Below are 26,697 nucleotides of genomic sequence, written 5' to 3' on the forward strand. Positions count from 1 at the left end.
TTTAATCATTTTATCTTTTTTTTTTATATTGTAATCATTTTAATTTTTATTTGATTTCCTACCGGTCGCCTCCGTCCACAGCGGCTGTTGTTGTTGTTGTTTTGTTACGTCGTGTGCGTCCCTCAGGTGGGCGGAGCCCATGATCCGTCTCACCTGAGGGTCGTTTGTTTGCCTATATATGTCTTTGTCTTTGTACCAGTTGACCGCTGGTCATTATATCCTTAATTCGGATCTACTCACAGGTTTTTGGTTTGCGAACTTCTACATTAAACCATCCTTGAGACTTGGCGTGATCGCTTCCTTTTTGTTCGCACTCCCTGCCCATCACAGAATGACCAGCCACTTTCGGAAGCCGCCAGTCTCTTTTTCTTTCTCCTTCGTTTGTGGTCATGTCTCGTGCTAAGTGTTTGTCTTCGTAGTGTTTCGAGAAGAGATCCGCTGTGCCTATGTGTTGTGTGTGTGGCACGGCGAGGACCAGGGCTGTCTTCCTGGGAACACTCTTCGTGTTGTTTGTTTGTTTGAAGAGATCCGCCGTGCCGATGTGTTGTGTTTGTGGCACGGCGAGGACCAGGGCTGTCTTCCTGGGAACACTCTTCGTCTTGTGTGGTGTTAGTGTGTACGCGTGAACGGCAACGTAGATCGGTGTGCGTCACTCGGTTGTGTTCTGTGTTTTGTGTGTGACGTTAGTGCCACTCATCACTGTCGCCTCGCTCCCCTTTCGTCTTGTGTTTTATGTGGGGGAGCGACTGCGAACCTGAGCGGCACGTCACAAATACCGAGCGTGCATATGTGGATCTCGTTTGTTCATCGTTTTGTACACGGTTTTTTGTTTGTCTAGTCTTTGCGTATTCGTTGTGTCCTATCGTGCTCTTGAAATGTTGTTATATGTAATTCCACACATGCTCCTCCCCCTAAATGTGTGTTTGGGGGGGGACCGGTTGTGGTCCCGTGCCACTGGGTATGGCACGGAGGGCGTCTGAGGCGCGTTTGTGTTTTGTGTTGGTGTGTGGTTGGGTGTGTGTGTGTGTGTGTGTGTGTTTGTGTTTTCTGTGCAGGTGCTTCCCCCTGGCGGTGTCGTGGAGTTCCTGGACCTTGTGGGCGTCTCCACCTGGCAGGAGCCCCCTTATGTTGTGGGATGACCGGAGCCCGGTCGTAAAGAGCCCCTCCCTAGAGGGCTGGGGACCCCGGATGTTTGGGGACCTTGGGGCTCCGGTCTGAGAAGCTCCTGCTGAAGATGGAGATCCTCCCTCCTCCCCGGGGTGACCAGGAGGCCCTTGGGGCTGCTCCCCAGCCCGCGACGGGGGTGCTCTGGGCCTCGGTCTCTGGCGCTCCTGGGTTGGGTGGAGGAGTCCACCTTGCGATGAGGGGCCCCGGGAGGGGTTGCCTCCCCAGGAGTCTTGGGTGACCCCTTGCAGAAGGCAGGGGTCAGCTCTGGGAGGAGGTAGGTCCAGGAGGAGAAGTAGCCACACCACGGGGAGGTAACCTGCACACACACACAAGGGACGATAAAGGAGCCGTAGCTCCTCGTCCTCACACCTGTGGGGCTCACCCGCTGAAGGCCGGTTAGGGCGTGAGGGCCCTGTGACCAGTGATGTCAGTAACAGTTAACAGTAACAGTAACAGTTACTCTAATCTTACCACTTTTTTCGGTAACGAGTAATATAACGCGCTACTATTTCCAGTCCAGTAATCAGATTAAAGTTACTTATCCAAATAACTGTGCGTTACTATTTTTATTTTCCCTAGTAAATATTTAATTTTGCACTGTGTTCCACGTTTGAAAAGTGCTGGAATTTTGACTAACGTCGCCTACTTTAAAATGCTTGAAATTGTAATGGTATTTCATTTCACAAGCTGTCTGACTGAACAGGGGTGGGTTTCCTGAAACGTTTGTAGCGCTAAGTACTTCTTAACCTCATACGTTTCATACGAGGTTACGAAGTACTTGGCGCTACGAACGTTTCGGGAAACCCACCCCAGTTTGCTTGTATTACGTTTACAAAAAAATTTACAAATAATACTGCGCAGCTACACAAACGTAATGTCAGGAGAGTCTTGCCCTTTAAGTGACACTGGGGGGGCGACTGAGCGCGCCAGGGTTGCGTTATCAATAATGTTTCCCTCCTCGGGATTTTTGGATTAAGCAGTTTCTGCCTCGGTTACCGAACCTGCTTCAATACATTGTTACTGTTAAAAATGCACTTCCAATAAAGTGAGTATTGGAAAATTTTATTTTGCTGCTGAATGTAACTACTAAAGTAACTTGTAATCTAACGTAGTTACTTTTAAAATCAAGTCATATGTAACGTAACTAAGTTACTTTTAAAAGGAGTAATCAGTAATCAGTAATCGGATTACTTTCTCAAGGTAACTTAGCCATCACTGCCTGTGACTGACCGGGGCATGGTTTTGTGTTGTTAACGGCCCGGTCGGTCCAGGGTCCCGCCCAGGGAGGTGAGCTAATTAATGTTTTATGTTTTGTGTTTCAGCTCCTGGACTGCAGGGGGTGTGTCCCTGCCTTGTCCCTGCCTTCCTGCCCCTTCATGTTTTGTGTGCAGCCGCTGTGTGCCACACACCCAGTGGAGGGGAGTGAGGCTTGGTGGGGGGGTCTGTCATGGTGAGGCGGCCCCCTACCGGTCGCCTCCGTCCACAGCGGCGGCTGTTGTTGTTTTGTTACGTGGTGTGCGTCCCTCAGGTGGGCGGAGCCTGTGATCCGTCTCACCTAAGGGTTGTTTGTTTGCCTATATATGTCTTGTCTTTGTACCAGTTGACCGCTGGTCATTATATCCTTAATTCGGATCTACTCACGGGTTTTTGGTTTGCGCACTTCTACATTAAATCATCCTTTTTCCTGAGACTTGGTGTGATCGCTTCCTTTTTGTTCGCACTCCCTGCCCGTCACAGCAACACCTTCCCAAATTGATAGACATCGAGTCGTAATAACCTTCTTACTTTTCTTTTTGCCAGTGTGTATGAAATGTGCTATATACATAAACTTGCCTGAAACACCCGCCCCAACGACTCCTGTCTCCCCTCCCACCGCAATGTATTCTGGTTCCCCGTACATACCACACCCCCCTACCCCCCTCTCGTCATGAACAATGTGTTTGAAAAAATTACTTTTTGAAGTAAATGAAACATGATTTGGAAAAAAATCCCATTTGAAGTAAATTATGAAAACAAAATACATTTACTCACTTTTGCCCATGGTATCCTGAGCATCGCCTGAAGCGGTGGTGCGGTCAGCATAACCTGTAACATATTAGAATACAACAGTTAATGGAGAAATAACGCAAGTCATCCGTAGGAAGAGAATGATACATTGCTATACCTGATTCTTGAGTAATGTGGTTTACGATTTAAAAAGATAAAGCAAACAACTACATTGAAAATAAACTGATTGTCTCGTCTAGTAATTAGCTAACATAAGAAAATCTTCTTACCGTTTGTGTAGTTGGAGGCCATAGTTTTTTCTTTGTTCTTGACGCTGTAGAAAAAAATGTACTTCTCTCCTGATGTATCACGCATTTCTAACCATGAAGCATTTATACACAGGCATCTGTTTTTTTTTATCCCGAAAATGTGTCGTAAGATTCAGACCCCCCCGACCGTTTGTGAGATGCCACTCCCCCTCCCCAAATTTTACTTGATCCTGTGACCGGAGGGTCGTGGGTTTGATTCCCAGACCTGAGGCCATGACTGAGGTGCCTCTGTGCAAGGCCATTAACCCTCAATTGCTCACTTGTATAAAAATTAGATAAAAATGTAAGTCGCTCTGGATAAGGGCGTCTGCCAAATGCCGTAAATGTAGGTTTTGTTGTGCGTGAGCTCCCGCTGGGTTTTATTTTCTTTTTTGTGAACATATGCACATTTTAAAACCTCTTTAGAAGTCAGCGAAAAGTACTGTATCAGTACAAATCCAATTCTCGCGTGAGTCTATGGCGTCGAATCTACGCAAATACAAATATAAAGTCTGGATCTGAAGGCAGAAGTGGCGGAGCTGCGGGAGAAGTGTTCGGATATGGAAGGAAGAATGAGGCGTAATAATATCAGAATCTTGGGGGTGCCTGAAACGAGCAGCTCCTGCTCTATTTTAGCGGTTTCAAAGCTGCTGAGGGAAGCGCTTCAGCTGGATAAAGAGGTGATTGTGGACTGCTCACACAGGAGCACTGCTCCTAAGCGTACTGATGGGAGACCGTGCGCCATCATAGCGCAAAAAAAAAAAAAATCTAAAAATTTAGAACCAACTTAGAAAAACTTCTTTATTGCATAAACCAAACAAATAAAACATGCTTCATTCTTGGGGACTATAATATAGACCTAGCCAAGGATGACCTGAGGATAAATGATTTTATTAATATTTTATATTAATCTTCTTTTTTCCCCACAATAAATACTTTTACTCGGGTAACTGAGTCCAGTAAGACAATTATTGATAATATTTTTACAAATTTGCATAAAGCTCCCATAATCTCGGGCGTAATACTCACAGATATAACTGATCATTATCCTGTTATTTTATGTACTAATTTCTCAGAAAAATTAGATGTTCCTATTATCAAAACTAGAGTTAAAATTATAAATCGAAAATCTCTTCAAAAATTGTGTGCAAACCTCCATAATAAAACGTGGGAATCAGTATATAACTGTAAAGATCCGAATGCTGCGTATGATGCATTAATTAATCTATGAAATTACAGATTCTATCAATTCTACTATACCAGAAAGATATATAAAACAAGGTATTATTGAACAAAAACCCTGGCTAACAAAGGGCATTTTAAAATCCATAAATAAAAAGAATAGACTGTATAAACAGCTAGTAAAGAATCCTAGTAACACAAATAAAGACATTTACTCAAAGTATAGAAATAAGCTCACACAATTAATACGAATAAGTAAGAGAAGGTACTATACTGAACTCCTTCAAGTCCACCGGGGTGGCCAAAAAAAATCTTGGCAGGTGCTCAATGAAATTCTCGGTCGGAAGCATAAAAATATTGTGCTTCCTTATATTGATGATAAGGTAGACCCCAAAAATGAAGGAAATGCCAGTCTAAACCTTGTGAATAAATTTAATGATCATTTCATTTCAGTTGGAAAACAACTATCTACAAACATAAATCAACCACAGAATATCACGTTTAGGAAATACCTTCAAGGAAATTATTCTAATTCATTTTTTATGGGGCCAACAGATAATGATGAAGTGTATAGAATAGTTATGAAACTGAAAACCTCCCATACTATTGGTATAGATAATATTTCTAGTAAAATTCTTAAAGGTATTATAAATGAAATTCTGGAACCACTTGTCTACTCTATTAATCTTTCTTTGGTCTGTGGGGTTGTGCCTGACATGACAAAAATTGCCAGTCGTACTGGTATATAAGTCAGGGGACAAAAATGATCTCTCCAATTATCTACCTATATCAATATTGCCTGCACTGTCTAAAGTGTTGGAGAGGGTTGTATATAGCAGACTAAATAATTTCTTGGAAAAATACAAAATTTTGACTCCTTCACAATATGGCTTTAGGAAAAATAGTACCACTGCTATGGCAATTCTGGATCTTCTAGAAAAAATTAACGAAGCATTTGAAAAAGGCGAGTGTGGTATTGGAGTTTTCCTTTACCTGTCGAAGGCATTTGACACCATTGATTTTGAAATTTTATTAAATAAATTACAATATTATTGTATTAGAGGGACAACTTTAAGTTGGTTTAAAAGTTATTTGTATGGGAGGCATCAATATGTTGCTATAAACAATTATAAGTCTGATTATCAAATAATGCAATGTGGTGTTCCCCAGGGATCTATTTTAGGGCCACTTCTTTTCATTTTATATATAAATGATTTTCCACTTTCCTCCAATATTCTACATAACATACTGTTTGCAGATGACACAAATTTATTTATATCCCACAAAAATACAAATATCTTGGAAAATGTTCTAAATGATGAATTAAATAAAGTAACTAAAAAGTATTACTAAAAAGTAATAAATTATATTTAAGCATAAAAAAGACAAATTTTATCATCTTTCGTTCACCTAGAAATCGAAGTAATATTGAACAAGTGAAAATAGAAATTAATGGTATCTCTATTGTGAGAGTGGCATCTACTAGATTCCTGGGGGTTCATATAGATGAGTTCGTAAACTTCAGGAGCCATATTGATGAATTAATAAAGAAATTATCAAAATATGTTGGATTATTTCTCAAATTGAGGCATTTCTTACCTGGAAAAGCACTCTTAATATTATATCGGACCTTATTTGAACCTCATCTGAATTATTGTAATATTATTTGGAGTAATACCTTTCCCAGCCATCTGAGGAAACTTCTCATTTTGCAGAAGAAAATTATTCGTGTCATTTCTTGGTCCGGATTTGATACACCCTCTGAACCACTTTTCTATCGATTGGGTCTTCTGAAAATTACGGAACTCAATATTCTGCATAATGCTTGTACCATGTACTCTGTTGTAAATAAGCTCAATGATAGACTTTGTTATCTAATTCCAATATGTTTCTCCTCCCATACTTATCAGACTAGGAAAAAGCATTATATAACAGGAAAAAAACGCAAACTCAAATGTACTAGTCTTGGCATAGTCTGTAAAGGACCACAGGTATGGAATGATATGGATATAGACTTACAAATGTCTCAATCCTTGCAGATTTTTAAAACAAGATTAAGGAGGAAATTGTTGTTGAAATATTGCTCAAAACATGAACTAATCTAATTACTATTATTATTTCTCTATTATTTTCTTTATTATTTTAAACATTTATACCAGAATATATGACTGGAAGGGAAAAGACCATATGGATTCTAACTAGAACTAGGTTTGGGTTGGGGAAAAATTGTGATCATTGTTATGTGTTTGTTTATTGTTTGTTGTTATTGTTGTTTTTGTTATTATTATTTTATGTATATGTATAAGTATGTTTATGTGTGTATATATATGTGTATATGGAGAATGGACTACGTGTTACTTATTCTATGTATGGTCCCCACTTAAAAGCTTTCTAGCTTCCTAGGGTGTACCTTTTCACATAACCAAATGAATTACAAGAAAAAATGTTTTAAACTGCTCAAATAAATGTGAATAAATAAATAAATGAAATAGCCAAGCTTCACTACCATCAGGACTGTGTTCAGGTACTGGCTCGTGCTCGCAGTCACGCCCCGCTTCGGTTTAACAGAAAGACAATCATGATCTTCCCCGTTTACCCCGCTAGTGTTGCCAAAGCTGCATTCACAGAGGTCTGGAAGATATTGCCCAATCACCAAGGGATCAGATATGGCATTCTGTTTCAAGCCAGACTATGCGTCTCGTTTAAAGGGATGGATAAAGTATTCACAGATGCGGACAAAGCGATGACGTTTGTAAAGAAACATGTGATTCCAACTGCAGAGACTGCGGGGTAAGAAATATAACCCAGTTCACCTCCGACTCCTCAGCACTGCGGAGAGGACTGTCTGCAACTTAGCAAGTAGACTTAAACCTCGTAATAATATAGTTCTAAATACTTAAGAATTCCGTATTTGTATATGCAGACACTATTTCATGTTCTAGCACATAATGCCACGTGTGTTGAGGCGCTTTATTTGTTAGGCGGGGGCACGTAAACGTGCATAAACTGTGTTGTGATATGCAGCAGTACATGAACGCGCATACACCATGTAGGGTTGTTTCAAAACCCAAATGCCAAAACCACAAGCAAAACGAAAAACTGAGACCACTGCTAAAACGAATGCGGGAAAATATACAAAAGAAAAACGTCTTCGTGAAGGAAGCACGAAGGAAAACCACCAACAGAAGAAAAAATATAGACGCGGAATAAACTCAACGCGAGGTAAGTTGTCTACGAAAATGCAGCGTGCAAACAAAAAGAAACACGGAAGTGATCAATGCGAAGTAACCAACAAAAGAAAAAAAACAAGAAACAAAAGAAACGCGGAATAAGTCAACGCAAAGTAAGTTTACAAAAGGGAAACAAAAACCGCCGGGGGAAGAACCGGCTCACCAACCTGAACGGCGAAAAAAGCAAAAAACCTCCCTAACCGATTAGAGTAACTAGAGAAACAAACAGCAGGGGGGGGGTGTTGAACTTGAGAAAGACCCAAAAGGGCGCAGAAGTGAACACACTTGAAAAACAATGAGACGTATACCAGATAGCGTTACCGGCTGACTGCTCAAGAGAAACAAACAACTCAACAAAGAGACACTGCAGCAAGCCTCCGTAAGAAGGGAGCAAGGCAGCTGCAGGTCATGTTTGCTGATTGCGTCTACGTGTCGTAGATCGCGAGCGCCCTCTGGTGGTCATAGGCGAGGCAGCGCTGGGGCCTGCCCTGACATTAGCGGGCGGCACACTTTAACATATGTTCTAACAGCTCTCTTGTGAACTTGAGTATTTAAGAGGTAGTTTTTGTTTATATCACTTCGACTCAACTTATCTTGTTTTACCTCACACATGTTTTCAAATTATTTTATTCAGCTCTACATTTGTCCAAACTACAGGTTATGGTCATAGTCGATATTGTGCAATTTAACATTTATATTATTAGACTGTATTTCTGGCACCCGGTGGGAACCCAAATAGCTGCTCTGTTGAGTTCCTTTATAACACTAAATGTGTACTTTGTTTTTGGGGGGTGCCTATGCCTGCATGGGCATTATAGGGGAGGTGGGATGGGACACACATCACTGTCAGAGTACCTTTGCCAGGTTTTCCTTCTTAATTGTTCTTACTGCAGCTTTTCCTTTCTTTAGATCTGTCTTGTTTTCTTTCTTTGTTATTTTTTACTTTTTTACTGTTTATTTGTCATGTCGGAGGTTGTCAAGTGAAATATCATTCATTAATGGCTAAACAAAACACTTCCAAAGGGTCAGACAACTACTCTGTTACTCTCGTTAGTTGGAATGTCAAATCAATGAATCACCCGGTAAAGCAGGGCAAGATTCTTATGTACCTAAAGAAGCTTAATGCAGACATAGCATTCTTACAAGAGACACATTTAAGGACAGCAGATCATTTCCGGTTGATGGGGGACTGGATAGGACACACCTTTCATTCAAATTTTAATTCAAAATCTAGGGGAGTGGCCATACTAATTAATAAAAATATACCATTCACAGTGTCAAATGTACAGTCTGACCCATGTGGGCGATAAGTTATTGTTGTGGGGCAGCTGTATACCAGTAATCCTGGCTAATATCTACTGGGATGACCCAAATTTTTTTACAGATTTTTTCGCTCGCATACCTAGTTTATCAACCCATCATCCCATTCTTGGAGGGGACATGAATTGTGTTCTATCCCCAGTACTGGATCACAGCTCATCTAAACCAATGACTCAACCAGATCAGCACACTCCATCCACTCCTGTCTGAAATCTTATGGTATTGCAGATGTATGGCGGTTTCTAGAGGTGTGCCAAAAAATCGATTCATATATCAAAAATCGATTCTCATTTACTACGATTCAGAATCGATTTTAAATGTCCCAAAATCGATTCTAAGTCATGGTGAAGTCTCGCGTTATGTAATTACAAAATTACGCGAGACTTTACGCAGCAGGTTCATGCGCAGAAAAGGTTCAAAACATGGAGGAAAGAGATATTCAATCTGTCGGGTCTTCATTTAAGGCAAAAATATGGGTTCATTTTGGTTTTTACTGAATGCCGGGGAAGACCGAACTGGACACAATGTAGCTCGTGTGTAAGGCTTGTGTAACGCGGTGAGCACGGGAGCGTTAATATAGAGAAGGGTGAGAAATAATATATAGAAGGGTGGACCCAAGTGCCGCAAGATCAAGACGTTTGACACTCGTCAAATGTATTAGCGCGAGGGAAATGCGCACAACGACCCAGAACGAACGAACAACACAACGCGGAAGACTCGACGTGCAAGAGAATAGAAACCAAAACCGTGAGGGCACGGAGTAAATAGAAACCAAAAAACAACGTGGAAAATACAAGAAACAAAATAACAACAGTAACTAAAAAACAGCGTGAATAAATGCAACGCGAAAACGAAACCAAGGATGCCAGCAGAAGTAACTGGCAAAAACGCTGCAGCAAAATAAAACCCTTCCCAAAAATAAAGGCAAAACGGATAGGAAGAAATACAGGATTGGGGAAACTTGAGATGGGTCAGGAAGCGACGCAGGAGATAGATACTCGAATAAGTAAAGAGAAAGCATAACAGAGAGGTGGAGAAACCATTAAACAAGAAGCAATCACAGAGAAAGCAGAGACATCAGTTTAGTCTAGGAATGACTCTGGTGCTCCTAGCAACGGCTGGGGGAACTGCATCCGAGCCAGCCCTGACAGCTCGCAAAATGAAGCTCAAGAATTTTGGTAACACAACAAAAACCATTTTATTTTACCAAAACACTTTATTTTTGTTAATTAAATGTGAAAGACACTTAATTTTCTGTATTTGTCATTCTGTCTTGCAATGCAGACTGTAGTAGATCATGCAGATTTTATAGACTGAAGCAGACATTTTTATAAATCAAATCGTTTTTTGAATCGAAAATCGATTTTGAATCTAATCGTGGCCCCCAAAATCAGAATCGAATCGAATCATGAGATAGTAAACGATTCCCACCCCTAGCGGTTTCGTAATCCTACTTCTTAGGGTTACTCTTTTTATTCTCCAGTTCATCACACCTACTCCCGTATCAATTATTTTTTCACAGATAAAGGACTCTTACAATACATTACCAAATGTGATTACAAGGCTATAGTTATCTCTGACCATGCACCCTTAAGTATGAAAATTTATATACCCAACAAACAATCTAACTACCGCCCTTGGAGGCTTAACCCTCTGCTTTTATCAGAGGCTGCCTTCGTTGATTTTATCTCTGCAGAAATCAAATTATTTCTCACAGTAAATCAAACTCCTGGAATGTCATCCCTAACGGTGTGGGAGACTTTAAAAGCTTATCTGAGGGGCCAAGTCATCTCTTATTGTGCAAAACGGAAAAAAGCTGAAACTATGCGCCTTAATAAACTGGCAAAGGAAATGATGGAGATAGACTGAATAGCCTTTCACCCTCTCCAACACTAAAGCATAAACTTATACTAATACAAACTGAATTTGATCTACTTTCAACACGGTTGAATCTCTTTTACTTAAATCCCGACAAAAAATCTGGCCGGCGAGAGAGAAAGCTGGAGAAAGCTGGCCGGCTACTTGTTAACCAGTTGCGACAAAGAACAGTGAGTCAAATCATCCCAGCCATACATGATGAGACTGGAACTTTAAAATCTGATAACATTGCAAATCAATTCATGTTTTAAAACTTTTTATCAATCACTATACAGGTCTGAATCATGCGCTGACCTCTCCATGATAGAGGAGTTTTGCCAATCTTTACGTTTTCCCCTTTTGGTTGCGGAGAAGGTGGCTAAACTGGAAGAAGACCTCTCTGTTGAAGAGATTAAAATAGCAATCAAATCCATGCAAGGTGGGAAGTCCCCAGGTCCAGATGGTTACCTGGTGGATTTTTATAAAACATTTTCACCACTACTACTCACAGTTCTCGAAGAATCATTTTGTACAAGTTCTCTTCCATGTAACATGCGTCAAACAGTTATTTCTCTTATCCTGAAGAAGGATAAGGACCCTCTAGAACAGGGGTACTCAAATAGAAATGATGACGGGCCACAGTTTATTTTTTCAATCACTGAAGGGGCCTGTTGGGGGGGGTGGCTAACGTAAACTGTCGAGGGGGGGGCAAACGCATTTATTTGGCCATCTGCTACCTGTTTGTTGTTGCCATAGAGGCAATCCCCAGCATCGTCTTGAGATCGCGGTGCATGATTTCAAAATTGGAGCGGATAGTGCGATTGAAAAAAAAAATCCTAAAAAAAAAAAAAACTTTTCAAAACAGTGGCCCGCGAGCTGCTATTTGAGTATGGGGGCTCTAGAGTGTGGATCCTATCGCCCTATCTCCCTGTTAAATACTGATGCAAAAAAATCCCAGCTAAAATTCTAGCTCTCCACCTGGATCATTTCTCCTTCTTAAATATACGACGTCTATTAAATATTCTATACAGTCCCTCCCCGCCTGGTACCCCCAAGGCAGTATTGGCTTTGGGCACGGAAAAGGCCTTTGACCGAGTGGAGTGGGACTACATCTTTGCAATATTAGAAAAGTTTGGGCTGGGTCCTAAATTTATATTTTGCATTAAAACGCTATACACTCTTCCATTAGCTGCCGTATGCACAAACAGTAATATCTCTACTTACTTCGAACTCAGACATGGTACAAGACAGGGATGCCCTCTTTCCCCGTTGCTCTTTGCAATTGCAATGGAGCCCCTAGCTATTGCTATAAGGCAAAATGTTGATATCAAAGGAATCAGACATGCTGAGATGGAGCTTAAGGTGTCCTTATATGCAGATGATATGCTGCTATTTATAGCAGAACCCCAATCAAGTATTCCAACTTTAAATCATGAATCACATGCAATCATAGAGCTCTATATTCTGCTAATTTCGAGCCTCTGCTTGTGCACTTGAGACAGGAACTTGAACGTTGGTCTCCCCTACACCTGTCCCTGATGGGCCGAATAAATACTGTGAAAATGACTATTCTGCCTAAATTTTTTATTTGTATTCCAATCTCTGTCAATTTTCTTAACAAAATCATTTTTTCATAAATTAAATGATTTAATACTACCTTTTATATGGAGTAATAAAACGCCACAAGAAAGTCATTCTCCCTAAAAAGAATTCTGCTTGCGGCTCCAGTTGAGAAAAATCATAGGTTCCCTCCATCGTTGGGGGATGGCACTTTCGCTATTTGGACTAGAAGAAATATACATTCACTGTCTGATCTATACATTGACAATAATTTTGCCACCTTCGAACAGTTAGTACAGAAATTTGAGCTGCTACGTTTACACTTTTTCAGGTATTTGCAGCTTCGGAACTTTGTCTCCTCCGGTTCTGACTCCTTTCCAGCGCACCTCCCTCATTCTCTGTTGGACACAATCTTTATATGTAAAGACACACATAGACGGAGTATCAGCATTATTTATTCGATTAACTCATTTAATTTCACTCCACTGGTAACACTTAGGAATAAATGGGAATTGGATCTGGGCGAGACAATAGAAGAAGATCTATGGCAACAAATAATACACAGGATCTTTTCATCCTCCATCTGTGCAAAACAATTTAATCCAATTTAAGATTGTGCATCGTCTGCATTGGTCTAAGGTTAGGCTTGCCAAGATTAAGCCGGACCTCGACCCCACACGTGATCGGTGTGGGATGGCCCCAGCCTCACTTTTGCACATGTTTTGGTCGTGTCCAAAGGTATACACTCTTTGGTGAGGTATTTTTTAAACCTATTCAGAGGTCTGTAATAAACAATTGGTGCATTGTCCACTCATTGCACTGTTTGGCGTAGTTCCGAAAGATATGTATGTGGATAGACTGGAGAGAGAGATGCTTGCCTTTAGCTCGCTCCTTGCCAGACGATTGATACTTACCGTATGGAAAGACAGAAATGTACAGACGCACAATCAATGGAGAAGGGAAGTCCTATATAATCTCAGAATTAAAAAGGTCAGGTATACTTTACAAGGGTCCACTGGAAGGTTCTACAGTATATGGTAGTCGTTTATAACCCTCACTGAAAACATGGTAAAAGTAAGCCAATCAGCATGACGACTTTATTCTTTGTCCTTTAATTCTTACTTATTTGTATTGTGATGTGTTATACGATATGTTTATAATGCTTTATACTTTTTTGTGTATGTTTCTCTTTTGTATCATTTATTTATCAATTTTTTATTTTACTTATTTATTTTATTTATTTATTTTTTGTATAACACTTGTGTACTCTTGAAACATGGCCTGTGCAGTGTGAATGTATGTGATATCCTGGGGGAGTGTGGGGGGTATTGCTTGAGTTTGAATATGTATAGTGTACAGTGTTGGGAACGTTACTTAAAAAAAGTAATTAGTTATAGTTACTCACTACTTGTTCAAAAAAGTAACTGAGTTAGTAACTGAATTACTCTATAATAAAAGTAACTCGTTACCAGGGAAAGTAACTATTTGCGTTACAGTAAAAAAAATTATGTGCCAATGAATAAGGATTTTTTTGAAAAAGCAGTTTTCACAGTCAGTTGAAATGAGTAGATCAGAAAGGTGTTTAACTTTTGATATTTATTGCACATCCATAGACCAGTGGAGGATAAAATCCTTTAAAATCCTTTATATATATATATTTAAAAAAGCAAAAGTAAACACTTACACTATATAAAGTGCATTTACATCTATCAAATTAAATTAAATTCTTTCAACCTGAGACAACTGGTTTGTTCACAACAGAAGTAAACTTAATAATAAAACCTCTATTCTTAATTAAATAAATCAATTCAGGAACTTCAAGTATTTTCTTAAATAATGTTTATATCGCCACCTTGAAAATGATAACTTTTCTTCGGCTTGCTCCTGACTCACCATTTCTGCCTCTTCTCCGTTTGTGTCGCGTCACTGGCGTGCTTCGGCGCACGTGTAACAACACTGGCTCTGATTGGCTACCATAATGCTGCCTTAGCCAATCGCTTACTGACTTGTTAAGTTAAACAGGTTACACCGAGAACTGTGACCTATCGAGACTCCTCACTGGCCTGGGCAGCGGTCCGCTCGGATTACTGTTAGTATATCAATATATAGTAACCCACCGCTTTTAATGACCAGTAACGTCAACGGCGTTGTAACGACAGGAAAAGTAATTAATTATATTATCCCGTTACTGACAAAATGACGCCGTTATTTTTAACGGCGTTATTCCCAACACCGATAGTGTATTATGTTAAATTTAATAAAAAGACCTTGATAAAAAAAAAGATGTACCTGGGCACGCGCGCACACACACACACACACATACATACAACTTATACTTCAAAGACAATGGCGGGGCAAATATTTTTGGGACTCCTGATAAATAACTAATCTAATTAAAATTAGGGGGGCACTCTCAGGATGTACCTGGGGCAATAAAATGGTGGATGAGGGGTTGGAGCAATAAAGTTTTATTGGGGGTCATAAATCTAGTTTTGAAAACCACCTCATCACTCTCACTTAGCCTTTCTCTCTGTACATGTTTTATCCACTCACATCTCACTGTTAGGTGTCCCTGTTGGGCACTTCCAAGTCCTGAAGTATAGTATGTTTCTAATCAGATTTTGGCATACCAGCATTAGAAGAAAATAGAGACAATGTCTACCACTAATATTGCTGTATAGCTGTTAATTCCACACACATGATATGCAGCCATGGCTGTATTCATTTTGCTGGGAAATTATTCATGTTTATGAGTAATGAGAAGAAACATTTCATACAGGTGCAAATGTTTGTGAAGCCCTGGAGTATTATGATGATTTCTGTGTACTCTAGCTGTCCATCAACTCTCTGTAACAGAAATGCCAGCATTCGACTTCCCCAAACACATTTTCTGAAGAAAAAAGAAAATATAGATGTGCATCCACCCATCCATCTATTTGCATCTGCGCTTATCTGGGTTATGGGGCAGTATACTATTCAAAGAGGCTCAGGTTTGCCTCTCACCAGCCAGCTCTTCGTGGGGGATACCAAAGTGTTCCCAGGACAGCCGAGAGATATAATCTCTCCAGCGTGTCCTAGGTCTTCCCTGGGGTCTCCTCGCAGTTGGACATGCCCGGAGCACCTCCCTAGGGAGGCGCCCAGGTGGTATCCGGACCAGATGCCTGAACCACCTCAACTGGCTCCTCTCTCTACATGGAGGAGTAGTGGCTCTCCCATATGACTAAACTCCTCAATCTCATTCTTTTGGACACTACCCATGATCATATGTGAGAGTCGGAATGTAGGTCGACAAGTAAATCGAGTTTTGCCTTTTGGCTCAGCTCTCTCTTCACCACAATTTTCCGGTACAACGTCCACAACACTGCAGCCACCGCACTGATCTGCCTGTCAACCTCCTGTTCCATTCCTCCCCCACACATGAACAAGAACCCAAGATATTTGAACTCCTCCACTTGAAGCAAGGACTCACTCCTGACCCACTGAGAGCACTTCACCCTTGTACAACCAGGATCTCAGTTTCAGAGATGCTGATTCTCATCTTGGCTGTTTCACAATTGGCTGCAAATTGATCCAGCGAGAGGGAGATGGACTCAAAAGAATCCAACTGTCCACAAAGCCTGAGTAAATGGTTTTTGTGACAGTACTGGTAATTTCAGTAGTAGTGGTGTTTGTGACAGTAGTGCTCATTTCAGCAGTAGTGGTGTTTTGTGACAGTAGTGGTAATGCTAGCAGTAATGATGTTCATGGCTGCAGTTGTGGTGACAACAACGATTATGGGCTGTATGTCAAATGGAATATACTGTGCACTCCACAGGGAAAAAAGGTCGTGCTGCTACTGATATCGTAAATGTAGTCTTACCTGGAGTGGAGGTTCTGCTCGTTGTTGAGGTGGTTGTGGTCCTAACAGTGGTGGCAGGAGGCAGGTTGTTGCTGGGCACAGTTAGGTCTGCTGTGGTGCTGTTGGATGTGGTAATGTTGGCTGTAGTAGTATTGCTAGCTGTAATGATATTTGTGACATTTAAGGTAATGTTGACATTCTAGGTTACAAATGGTAAAACCATATGATAAAACAAGGTAAAAACCATGACTCATGACTCATGGCAATGAGTAGCTATACAGTCCCTGACATAAGTTTTGTCGCTTATCCATGTTGTGGAAACAAAAGCTTACAACCTGACTTTAAATTCATCAATTGGTTTTAGAAATTACTCATATGAAAGCTGAAACCCTCCCAAATGAGATTTAATTTACGAAAATAAATGTACTTTACTGCAGAAATATTGATCATTTAATGAACACAGAAAGGTCAGATTTTGGCAAGACAAAAGTTTTGTCGCCTTGTCATATAATGCACCCAGTCCTAGTTTACAGCCTCACCTGTGCTTACTAATTGATTGGTTAATTAGTGGGTGTGTATAAAAAGAACTCCAGCACCCCAGACCTTCCCTTGCACTGCAACTTGACCTCTGACAACATGCCAAAAATCCATCCTGCGACCAAAGCCTTGATACTCAGGATGCTGAAGACCAAATCCACTGCAGAGGTGGCTTGCACCTTTAATGTGTCTCAGCATCAAGTACAAAGAATTTTAAAAAGATTTGAAGAGACTGGAGATGTTTTTGACAAGCCCAGGTCCGGCAGACCTCACAAGACAACTGCTCGGGAAGAACATTTGTTGGTTAGAAAATCCAAAGCCAGTCCCTCTTCCACTACAGCAGAGCTCCACCAGGCCTGGTCACCAAGTCCCTGTGTCAACTAGAACAGTTTGTAGGATTCTGTCTCGAAATAGCCTCCATCGTCGAATCAGTGCCCAGAAGCCAGCACTAAACAAAAGGCAGGCAAAAAACCATGTGGCATTTCCCAAGGCCCACAGCCTGCTAAATAGATGCACACTGGAAAAGTGGCAGAAGGTGGATTTCTTAGATGAATCTTCAGTTGAATTACACCACAGCCGCCGCAAATATTGCAGGAGACCTACTGGAGCCCGTATGGATCCAAGATTCACCCAGAAAACAGTCAAGTTTGGTGGTGGAAAGATCATGGTCTGGGGTTATGTTCAGTATGGGGGTGTGCGAAACATTTGCAAGGTGGAAGGCAATATTAATAGCCTAAAATATCAAGAAGTATTAGCTACATCTTACATTCTCAATCATAAAAGGGGTCAAATTTTGCAGCAGGATGGTGCTCCATCTCATACATCCATCTCTACATCAAAGTTCCTCAAGGCGAAGATGATCAAGGTGCTCCAGTACTGGCCAACCCAGTCACCAGACATGAACATCATTGAGCATGTTTGGGGTAGGATGAAAGAGGAAGCTTGGAAGACAAAACCAAAGAATTTTGACTGCATTCTTTGCTATTCCTGATGACTTCAATAAATTGTATGAATCGTTGTCGAACCGCATGGATGCGGTTCTTCAAGCTCGTGGAAGTCACACAAAATATTAAATATGGCTCTAATAGCACCACAAAGTCATTCACCAGTGTTATGAAGCATATATTTGTATATAGGTAAGATAAAGCTTTATTTATATAGCACTTTTCTAGAGGTGAGTCACAAAGTGCTTTACAAACATTTACACATATCATACAATGTAGTAGACATGAAGTTACAATTATACTCTTACATAAATGAATAAATAAAAGAAAAATTTTAATAAAATACAATTAATAAAATTCTCAAATACACAAGTACACACCGTTTATAAATACACCCTGATCAACAGCTATTAAATGCCAGAGAGTAAAAATGTGTTTTTAAAACGTTTTTTAAAAACCTGAATTGACTCAGAGTGTCTAATATCTGTGAGGAGATTGTTCCACAATTTTGGGGCATACACTGCAAAATTCCGGTCCCCCTTTGTTGCCAAATTTGTACGCGGAACTGATAAGAATCCCTGATTTGAGGACCTCAGAGTTCTCTCACTAGTAAGAGGAGATAGTAATTCTGAGATATACGCTGGGGCTTCCTTATGGACAGCCTGATATGCAAGCAATACAATTTTAAAATCGATTCTGTAGCTTATAGGTAGCCAGTGTAGAGAAGCCAGTACTGGTGTGATGTGTTCATTGCGTTTCGTCCTAGTGAGAAGACGGGCAGCTGCATTTTGAACCAGCTGGAGTCGGGCTACCTCTCTCTGACTTAGACAAGTAAAAAACTTGTCACCAACAGACACCACAAATGACCTGTTTGATAGGTAAGAATTAAACCATTTTAGAGCTGTCCCAGAAATTCCGGCCCATAAATGTAATCTTTCCAATAAGATACCGTGATCAATGGTATCGAAAGCTGCACTTGTAACAGGCAGAGCTGTCACAGGGCTGCCTAGTGGTTTCTGGGCTTGGGCGGCCACCGTAGTTAGGGAGTGGCTTCCCCCCTCCCCTCTGTGTTGCGCGGGTTGTTTGGTCATTTAGCACCAGTATATATACACAGTGAGCACGCTTTGGGCTAAGCTCGTGCTTCCCTTATTATTTGGGCCGTGTTACTGCGGGACTTGCTGCTGAGACGGTGTGCTAAGGTATGTCTGTCGTTTCCGTGCCTTGTATATGTTTAATGTGCTTTTAAAGTGACGCGAACCCATTGATGTATAGGGGATTCTGCCGGAAAGCAGGCGTCCTCCCTCTGTTGTCGCACCACGCTGCTAGCCGTTAGCTGCAGCCTAAACGTGGAACGTCGCGTATAAAGTGGCCGTTTACATTGATGTGAGTGCTACTGGCTGAAAGGTAGGCATTTGGAGTTTACTTTCCACCTATTTGTTTGGGATTTAACCATTATAGGATGTACAACTTACAGCGAGTTACGTCATGTTTAGGTATATCCCTTGGCGTGCTTGAAAACGGGTGTGCTTAGAAAACCGCGTCGTAAGGCACGGGAATCCTGGTTTTATTATCTCAGACACTGGAAGCATTGCAATTGGAGCAAGGGGTCCTATGTAATGGTAAATCAAGCTTGAAGGTATGTGGGCTCAGTAGATGTGGTTTTTCATATCACTTGTTTAAATATAGCTTATTTTTAATTTACTTAAAATGTTGTTTTTAATTAGGAGTTCTGGAGTGTCGCCACGGGAAGGGCCTAGGTGGCGCTGAGCAGAGCCTCCCCTAGTCTTCTGCTGTTTTGCCTTGGTTGTTTTTGTGGGGGTTAAATCAGCATTATAATATTGTTTCAGTTATTTTGTTTATTTGATTATAATTAAACTTTTTGTGATTCTTCCGTTTATTTAGTTTAGTTCTCTTGATTTTGTTTCTTTTGAATTAACCCCCGAGCGGTATTGGATTTCTTTTCTTTGTTCTATGTGAACTTGATCTCTCTTTTTTTTTTAATTAACATTAGGGATACTGGCTGCAGTGAGTTTTAAAGTTATAATAGTGTATTAATCATTCATGTCTTTTATCTGTTTGTCAGAATACTTCTGTGCACGGGTGTTTCCTGGATGGCTGGTTACCCTTCGGGGATAATCTTTCACCTTTACACTTTGGTCTGTTGTGGTTGGAGTCATCACCTTTTGAGGTTTTTGAAAGCTGTGTGTATGTGTGTGTGGTACAGTCGTTACCAGGATAATCATTGAAGGTCTGAAGCCAGTTTTAAGTATATGTATGATAATACTACAATGAGACCTAGCACTGCCAGTACCCCTGTGTTGGTATTTTTACAATTTTTACTTTATTCTAAATTGTGATTTTCTTAAAACCAAGTTATTAATAAAGCTGTGCATTTTAATGTTATTTCCAATTTTACCTTTAAGTAAAAAGTTGTACACTGAACCAAATTTCACGTCTCTGCCCTTTTCTTTAAATGAACCTGTGTGCTTTTGGGTTATATTTCCTGGGGTGAAACTCCCCAGGTGGCGTAGTCGAGCTTACAGCTCACCTTAACAAGGGTCACACACTAATGTCCAAAAGGATTAAAATTGATGCCTCCCCTGAGTCAGCATACATTAAAATGTAATTTAAGACTCTCTGAAGAGCTGTTTCTGTGCTATGATTGGGGCGAAAGCCAGATTGAAACTCTCCCATAATAGCATTATCCTTGAAAAACTCCATGAGTTGAACTGAGACTGCCTTCTCCAAAATCTTAAAGATAAAAGGTAGTTTATGTCACGGAACAGCTCCGGACCCTTCCCTGTGGGCGTGTCTACGTCGTCTGCGTCTTGCCGTCTGCGTCTGTGGATCCTCGTGGGTGTGGTTGTGTCTGCGTGTGTTCATCCGTCCCACCTGTGGCCCGTCTCGTAATCACTCGGGGCTCATGTAGTTTGTCTATTTAATGTGCGTTCGCGCAGTGTTGTGTGCTTGTCGTTGTCTTAGTTTGCTCATCGTGTGTGTGTATGTTCATTGTGCAAATAAAAGCAAGTTACGTTGGCTGCTGCAGAAAGGATCCGTGTCTCGTCCTTCCGCCCACACCCAGCGTTACAGAACGACAAGCCGAATCGAGACACCAGGACCATGCCCGGCTATAAGCCCAAGTCCAAGAAGGGTAAGAAGAAACCCAGCAAGCGGCATCACCACTCTTCGCCCCCATCTTCATGGGGGAGCTCGCCCATACGGGTCGGCGTCCTCGAGACTGGTACACCACCAGAGGGCGGCCGTGGAGTGGAGGAACACCAGCCCCCGCAGGACAAGACCACGCCTACGCTGGCGCAGCTGGAGGGGGACCCGGTATGTGTGTCCCTGATGCGTCACGCTCGGGAGCACCTGAACCCCGAGGCGGCGGAAGGGCTCCGCCAGGAGGCGGTGCGAATATGGAGGGTGTATCACCCCTCGTCCTCCAGGGAGCCCTCACCCCTGCGGGTAAACGCCGTTGAGCTCTGCGGGTTGATGAGGGACCCCGAGAGCGAGCTGGAGGAGGGGGACTTCCCAGGCGAGGAGTCGGAGCCGGACTACGGTGGAGAGGATTACCATCCGTCGTTGGACGACGCCTCCACCGTGGACTACGGTGGAGAGGACTACCCCCCGTCATCAGACGACGCCTCCACCGTGGGCTACGGTGGGGACTACCCTCCGTCCGAGGGCTCCGGTAGCGGAAAGGACAACCCCCCTCGGAACTGTCGGTCGAGACCACGAAAGGGAGGTGGACCCCCTCTTCCGACCGCTCCAGTGACAGCAAAATGGACTGCGCCCAGGGTTACAGCCCGGAGCGGCCCATGGACTGGAGTCAAGGAGAAGAGGAGATGGAGACCGAGGGGGACCACTCACACAGCCCGTTCGGCACGTCCGCCAGCAGCGCTGCATCTGACGTGTCCTTCGGCCGCGCTGCACCTGGCACGTCCGCCAGCCGCGCTGCACCTGGCACGTCCGCCAGCCGCGCTGTACCCGGCGGAGGGTCGGCAGCCGAGGCTGGAGGTGGAAAGGTTCCCGCAACGTCCGCAGCTCCCGATCTCTCTCTCCTCCTAGCTCTCCTCTTGGCGCGTAGCTGGGCGCCTGTTCCATGTTTGTGTGTGCCAGTGTTCGTGAGTCTTCCCGTTTGTGTGCCTAACCCTTTGTTCCCTTTTGTGCCTCTATGTGTTAGTGTGCCCGTCTGTGTGTTCGTGAACGTCCCGTTTGGTGTGTCTAACGTGTTTTCCCCTGTCTTCCCAGGAAAGGTGTTTTAGGGGGTTTGTGGCGGTCCAGCTCCGGACCCTTCCCTGTGGGCGTGTCTACGTCGTCTGCGTCTTGCCGTCTGCGTCTGTGGATCCTCGTGGGTGTGGTTGTGTCTGCGTGTGTTCATCCGTCCCACCTGTGGCCCGTCTCGTAATCACTCGGGGCTCATGCAGTTTGTCTATTTAATGTGCGTTCGCGCAGTGTCGTGTGCTTGTCGTTGTCTTAGTTTGCTTGTTGTGTGTGTGTGTATGTTCATTGTGCAAATAAAAGCAAGTTACGTTGGCTGCTGCAGAAAGGATCCGTGTCTTGTCCTTCCGCCCACACCCAGCGTTACAGTTTAAAGATCGGCCTAAAATTATTACAATTTGATCTATCAAGATTCAGTTTCTTAAGGAGTGGGACAACACAAGCTTGTTTAAAGATATCAGGGAAAATCTCTGAGGTGAGGGACAGATTTGTAATATAGAGTAAACATGGAGCGACTGACGGTAGGAGCGACTGACGGTAGGACCTTTTTTAAGTATTTTGATGGCATAACATCAAGAGAGGACGATGAGAGATGAAGGTCTTGTACCACTGACACTAACTGTTTCAGAGAAATCAGTTCAAATTGATAAAAGTGAACCAGATTACAGGGAGGAGAGAGTATCATTGCACTGCTGGGTGGCAGGACAATACTGGGTCTTAAGTCATCAACCTTATTTACAAAGAACTGTAGGACTTTGTCACAGTCAATGTTGAAAATTGGACTCGCAGCAGCGGTACCATTTATCAGACGGTCAATGGTTGAAAATAAAAATCTGGAATTGTGCTTATTTGCAGCGATCAAATTTTTAAAATAAGCTGCTCTGACATCTCTGACATGTGCATTAAAAATAGTTAAGAGATCTTTTAGATGAAGATAGTGAACCTGCAATTTAGATTTTTTCCATCTTCGTTCAGCTTGCCTCCATTTTTTCTTCAAGGCTATGATTTCCTCATTTAACCATGGTGAGAGATTCATCATAGGTTTAACTCTAATCCTAACAGGAGCAATCTCATCTAACACACTGGTGCACAGTTCATTAAAACAACTGACCACATCATTCACCTGGTTACTGTGAGTCATTAAGTTATATGAATATATATATATATATATATTCACCTTACTTTCTGTGGGCGACAAAACTCTTGTCTTGCCAAAATCGGACCTTTCTGTGTTCATTAAATGATCAATATATCATAAATTTATAAATTTCGTAAATTAAATCTCATTTGGGAGGGTTTCAGCTTTCATATGAGTCATTTCTAAAACCAATGGATGAATTTAAAGTCAGGTTATAAGCTTTTGTTTCCACAACAAGGATAAGCGACAGAACTTATGTCAGGGACTGTATAAGTCATTTATAATCGAATGATCATCCGTAGTTGTTTATTATTCCTTATTATTGTTTATTATTCGCCTTTGCTTTACATTAGTAGATTTACATGTAGGGTTAGTTCCATTCCTGAGCCAAATCATTCCACATGTTATTCCCTATAATGCATCAATTGTGATATTAACCATTCAATACATTTGGACATTTATTCATTAATCTGGTCAGGGTGGTAAATACATATTTTGGTCGATGGTATTAGGTCACTGTGCGGATTCAGAACTTAATAATTTGGTAATGAGACTGATTCAACAATATCCAACCTGTTCCACCTGTTCCTGTTATCAAAATATTGGTTCTTGAACAATTAGGATGGTGCCCCGATTCATGCCCCGAATTGCCAGTGTGTATACAGCAATACAGTCTAAACCAGGGGTGCCCATTACATCGATCGCGATCGTAGATCACATGACATTAAAAAGTAATGGATCAATGTAAGTAAGTAAGTAAAGTTTATTTATATAGCACTTTTCACAGAACAGAGTCACAAAGTGCTTTACACTGGAAAAAAATAAGTACATAAATTAAAAGTACATAGATAAGAAAGGTAAATAAAATTATACAGAGTGCATGAACAGGATGTACAAAAAATAGCATAATACTATACCAGTGAATTAAATGCCTGCTTAAAAAGGTGCGTCTTAAGTTGTTTTTTAAAAGAATCCACAGATTCAGCTGACCTCAGAGCCAAAGGGAGTGAGTTCCAGAGTTTGGGTGCTATGACCTCAAAGGCCCGATCACCACGTGTTTTAAGCCGGGTGCGTGGAACAATCATGAGGTTGGCTTCAGAAGACCTTAGTACCCTCCGAGGTGCATAGCAGTGGAGGAGGTCATTAAGGTAGCATGGTGCCTTACCCCTTAAGGATAATGACAGGCAATCGTCCATCTGCACTGACGGTTGTATATATATACACCGCCCCCGTCAACAAATTGGGCCACAGGTGTTAGTAGCAAGGTGACTGGGACCTGGGGAGTGGTTTAGTTCTCGGGGGCGTGTGATGTGTGGGTGCACGCGTCCTCTGGTGGCGGCCCGGCCTCCCCACCTTGACCTTATCTCCAACCTGGTAGGAGGGTGCATCGCTCTTTCTGTGGTCTGCCTTACGCTTGAAGCGCTTGATGGCTTCCCTTAAGCACAGATGAGCGCTTAAGGGAGCGTCCTCCCACACCCTCTCACTCCTCTTACACCACCCCTCGATGATGGGTTGGTTCAAGGACGCAGTGTTCCAGGGGTACAAGGGCGGCTGTCGACCAAAAACGCATTCAAAAGGCATCTTACTCTTACTGGCATGGGTGAGCGAGTTCTGTGCGTACTCTCCCCAGGGCAGCAGTGCGCACCATGTATCCACGTGCTTGCTGCAGTATGCATGCAGGAAATTCCCCACCTCCTGGTTCGCACACTCCACCTGTTAATTCGCCTGGGGATGGTAGCATGAGGTCAGGCTCACCATGATGTTCAGTTTGGATAGGAATTCCCGCCACACCCGTGAGGTAAACTGCAGCCCCCTGTCCGATACAATATCCTCGGGTAACCCAAACTTCCTGAGTATGTTCCAAAACAGAAGGTCCGCCGTGTCTCCCACGCGGTGGGCAGGCCAGGCAATGGGAGGAAACAAACCATCTTTGAGTAGTGGTCGATGACCACCAGTATAGCAGTGTTACCTACGGAGGTCTATGACAAAGTCTAAGGTGATGTGCGTCCACGGTTACGGTTGCTCCGGGACAGGCAGAGGATGGAGCTTGCCTGCAGGTGGAGTGCGCGGCACTTTGCTGCACGCGCACACAGAGCAGGTGTAACCCAGGCCACCAGTATCCGCACAGAATGACTTGTAAAACGTGCTCGCACTCTCACAGGGTCGCGCGCAGCGTGCGGAGTCGAGCGCTACGGTCAGACGCAAAAGTAGAACTGAGCCAAGAAGAAAGCAAAAATATATATTTTACTAGGGAAAATATAAATAGTAACGCACAGTTATTTGGATAAGTAACTTTAATCTGATTACTGGACTGGAAATAGTAGCGCGTTATATTACTCGTTACCGAAAAAAGTGGTAAGATTAGAGTAACGCGTTACTAAGTTCCAGCCTTCATTATGCTGGAACTGCTGACACACTTCAGCCACATGAGGCTTAGCATTGTCATGCATCAGCAGGAACCCAGGGCCCACTGCACCAGCATGTGGTCTCACAATGGGTCTGAGGATCTCATCCCGGTACCTAATGGTAGTCAGTGTACCTCTGGCTAGCACATTGAGGTCTGTGCGGCCCTCCAAAGAAATGCCTCTCCACACCATTACTGACCCACTGTCAAACCGGTCATGCTGGAGAATGTTGCAGGCAGCAGAACGTTCTCCACAGTGGCTCCAGACTTTGTCACGCCTGTCACATGTGCTCCGTGCGGACCTGCTGTCATCCGTTAAGAGCACAGGGCGCCAGTGGCAAATCTGCCAATCCCGGTGTCCTCTGGCAAATGCCCCGCATGGTATTGGGCTTTACTTGTTGACCCTGTTACGGGATGTATGTTAGCTGTATACTTTTATTATGATACACCGAAAGTCTGCGCCTGTACCGGCATTCGGGCAATACACTTCTGACGATATACTATCCTTGAGTGTGCATCTTTTCATTAAGCAATACAAGCACAATAACAGACCCCACTTGTGGATGTCAGGCCCTCATACCACCCTCATGGAATCTGTTTCTGACAGCATGAGCAGAAACATGGATATTAGTGGCCTGCTGGATGCAGGGCTCTGGCACTGCTCCTCCTGTTCCTCCTTGCACAAAGGAGGAGGTAGCAGTCCTGCTGCTGTTTTGTTGCTCTCCTACGGACCCCTCCATGTCTCCTGATGTACTGGCCTGTCTCCTGGTATCTGCTCCATGCTCTGGACACTACTGACAGACACAGCAAGCCTCCTTGCCACAGCTTGCAAACAGAGGTGGTCTTTGCATAGAGGCGTGGCTAGGCAACTGCCTTGGGCCCTTCCCACTGCAGCCCACTGTAGGGGCCCCCTGACTAGCTAACTTATTTCTCGCATATTAATGTTGATGGGCCCCCTAGCTAAATTCGCCTTGAGCCCCCAAATTGCTAAGTCCGCCACTGCTT

At 42.7% G+C, this 26,697-nt stretch overlaps 1 protein-coding gene and 1 long non-coding RNA gene across 3 annotated transcripts in view; one reads left to right on the forward strand and one right to left on the reverse strand.

Annotated features, from left to right (window-relative positions):
* The window catches only part of LOC143503591 (transmembrane protease serine 9-like), a 118,617-nt gene that overhangs the window by 61,890 nt on the left and 30,030 nt on the right, over positions 1–26,697 (reverse strand). For both annotated transcript variants that reach the window (XM_076995677.1, XM_076995676.1), the window contains exon 7: positions 16,470–16,607. In XM_076995677.1, coding sequence (XP_076851792.1) covers positions 16,470–16,607 — 138 coding nt within the window. The remainder of the gene's footprint in view (positions 1–16,469; positions 16,608–26,697) is intronic.
* LOC143503744 (uncharacterized) lies at positions 18,903–20,299 on the forward strand. The gene is made up of 3 exons (XR_013127234.1): positions 18,903–19,128; positions 19,202–19,333; positions 19,423–20,299. It is a non-coding gene; the product is annotated as an uncharacterized LOC143503744 (long non-coding RNA).

Source organism: Brachyhypopomus gauderio, chromosome 2, assembly GCF_052324685.1.
Source record: "Brachyhypopomus gauderio isolate BG-103 chromosome 2, BGAUD_0.2, whole genome shotgun sequence".
NCBI classification, from domain to species: domain Eukaryota; kingdom Metazoa; phylum Chordata; class Actinopteri; order Gymnotiformes; family Hypopomidae; genus Brachyhypopomus; species Brachyhypopomus gauderio.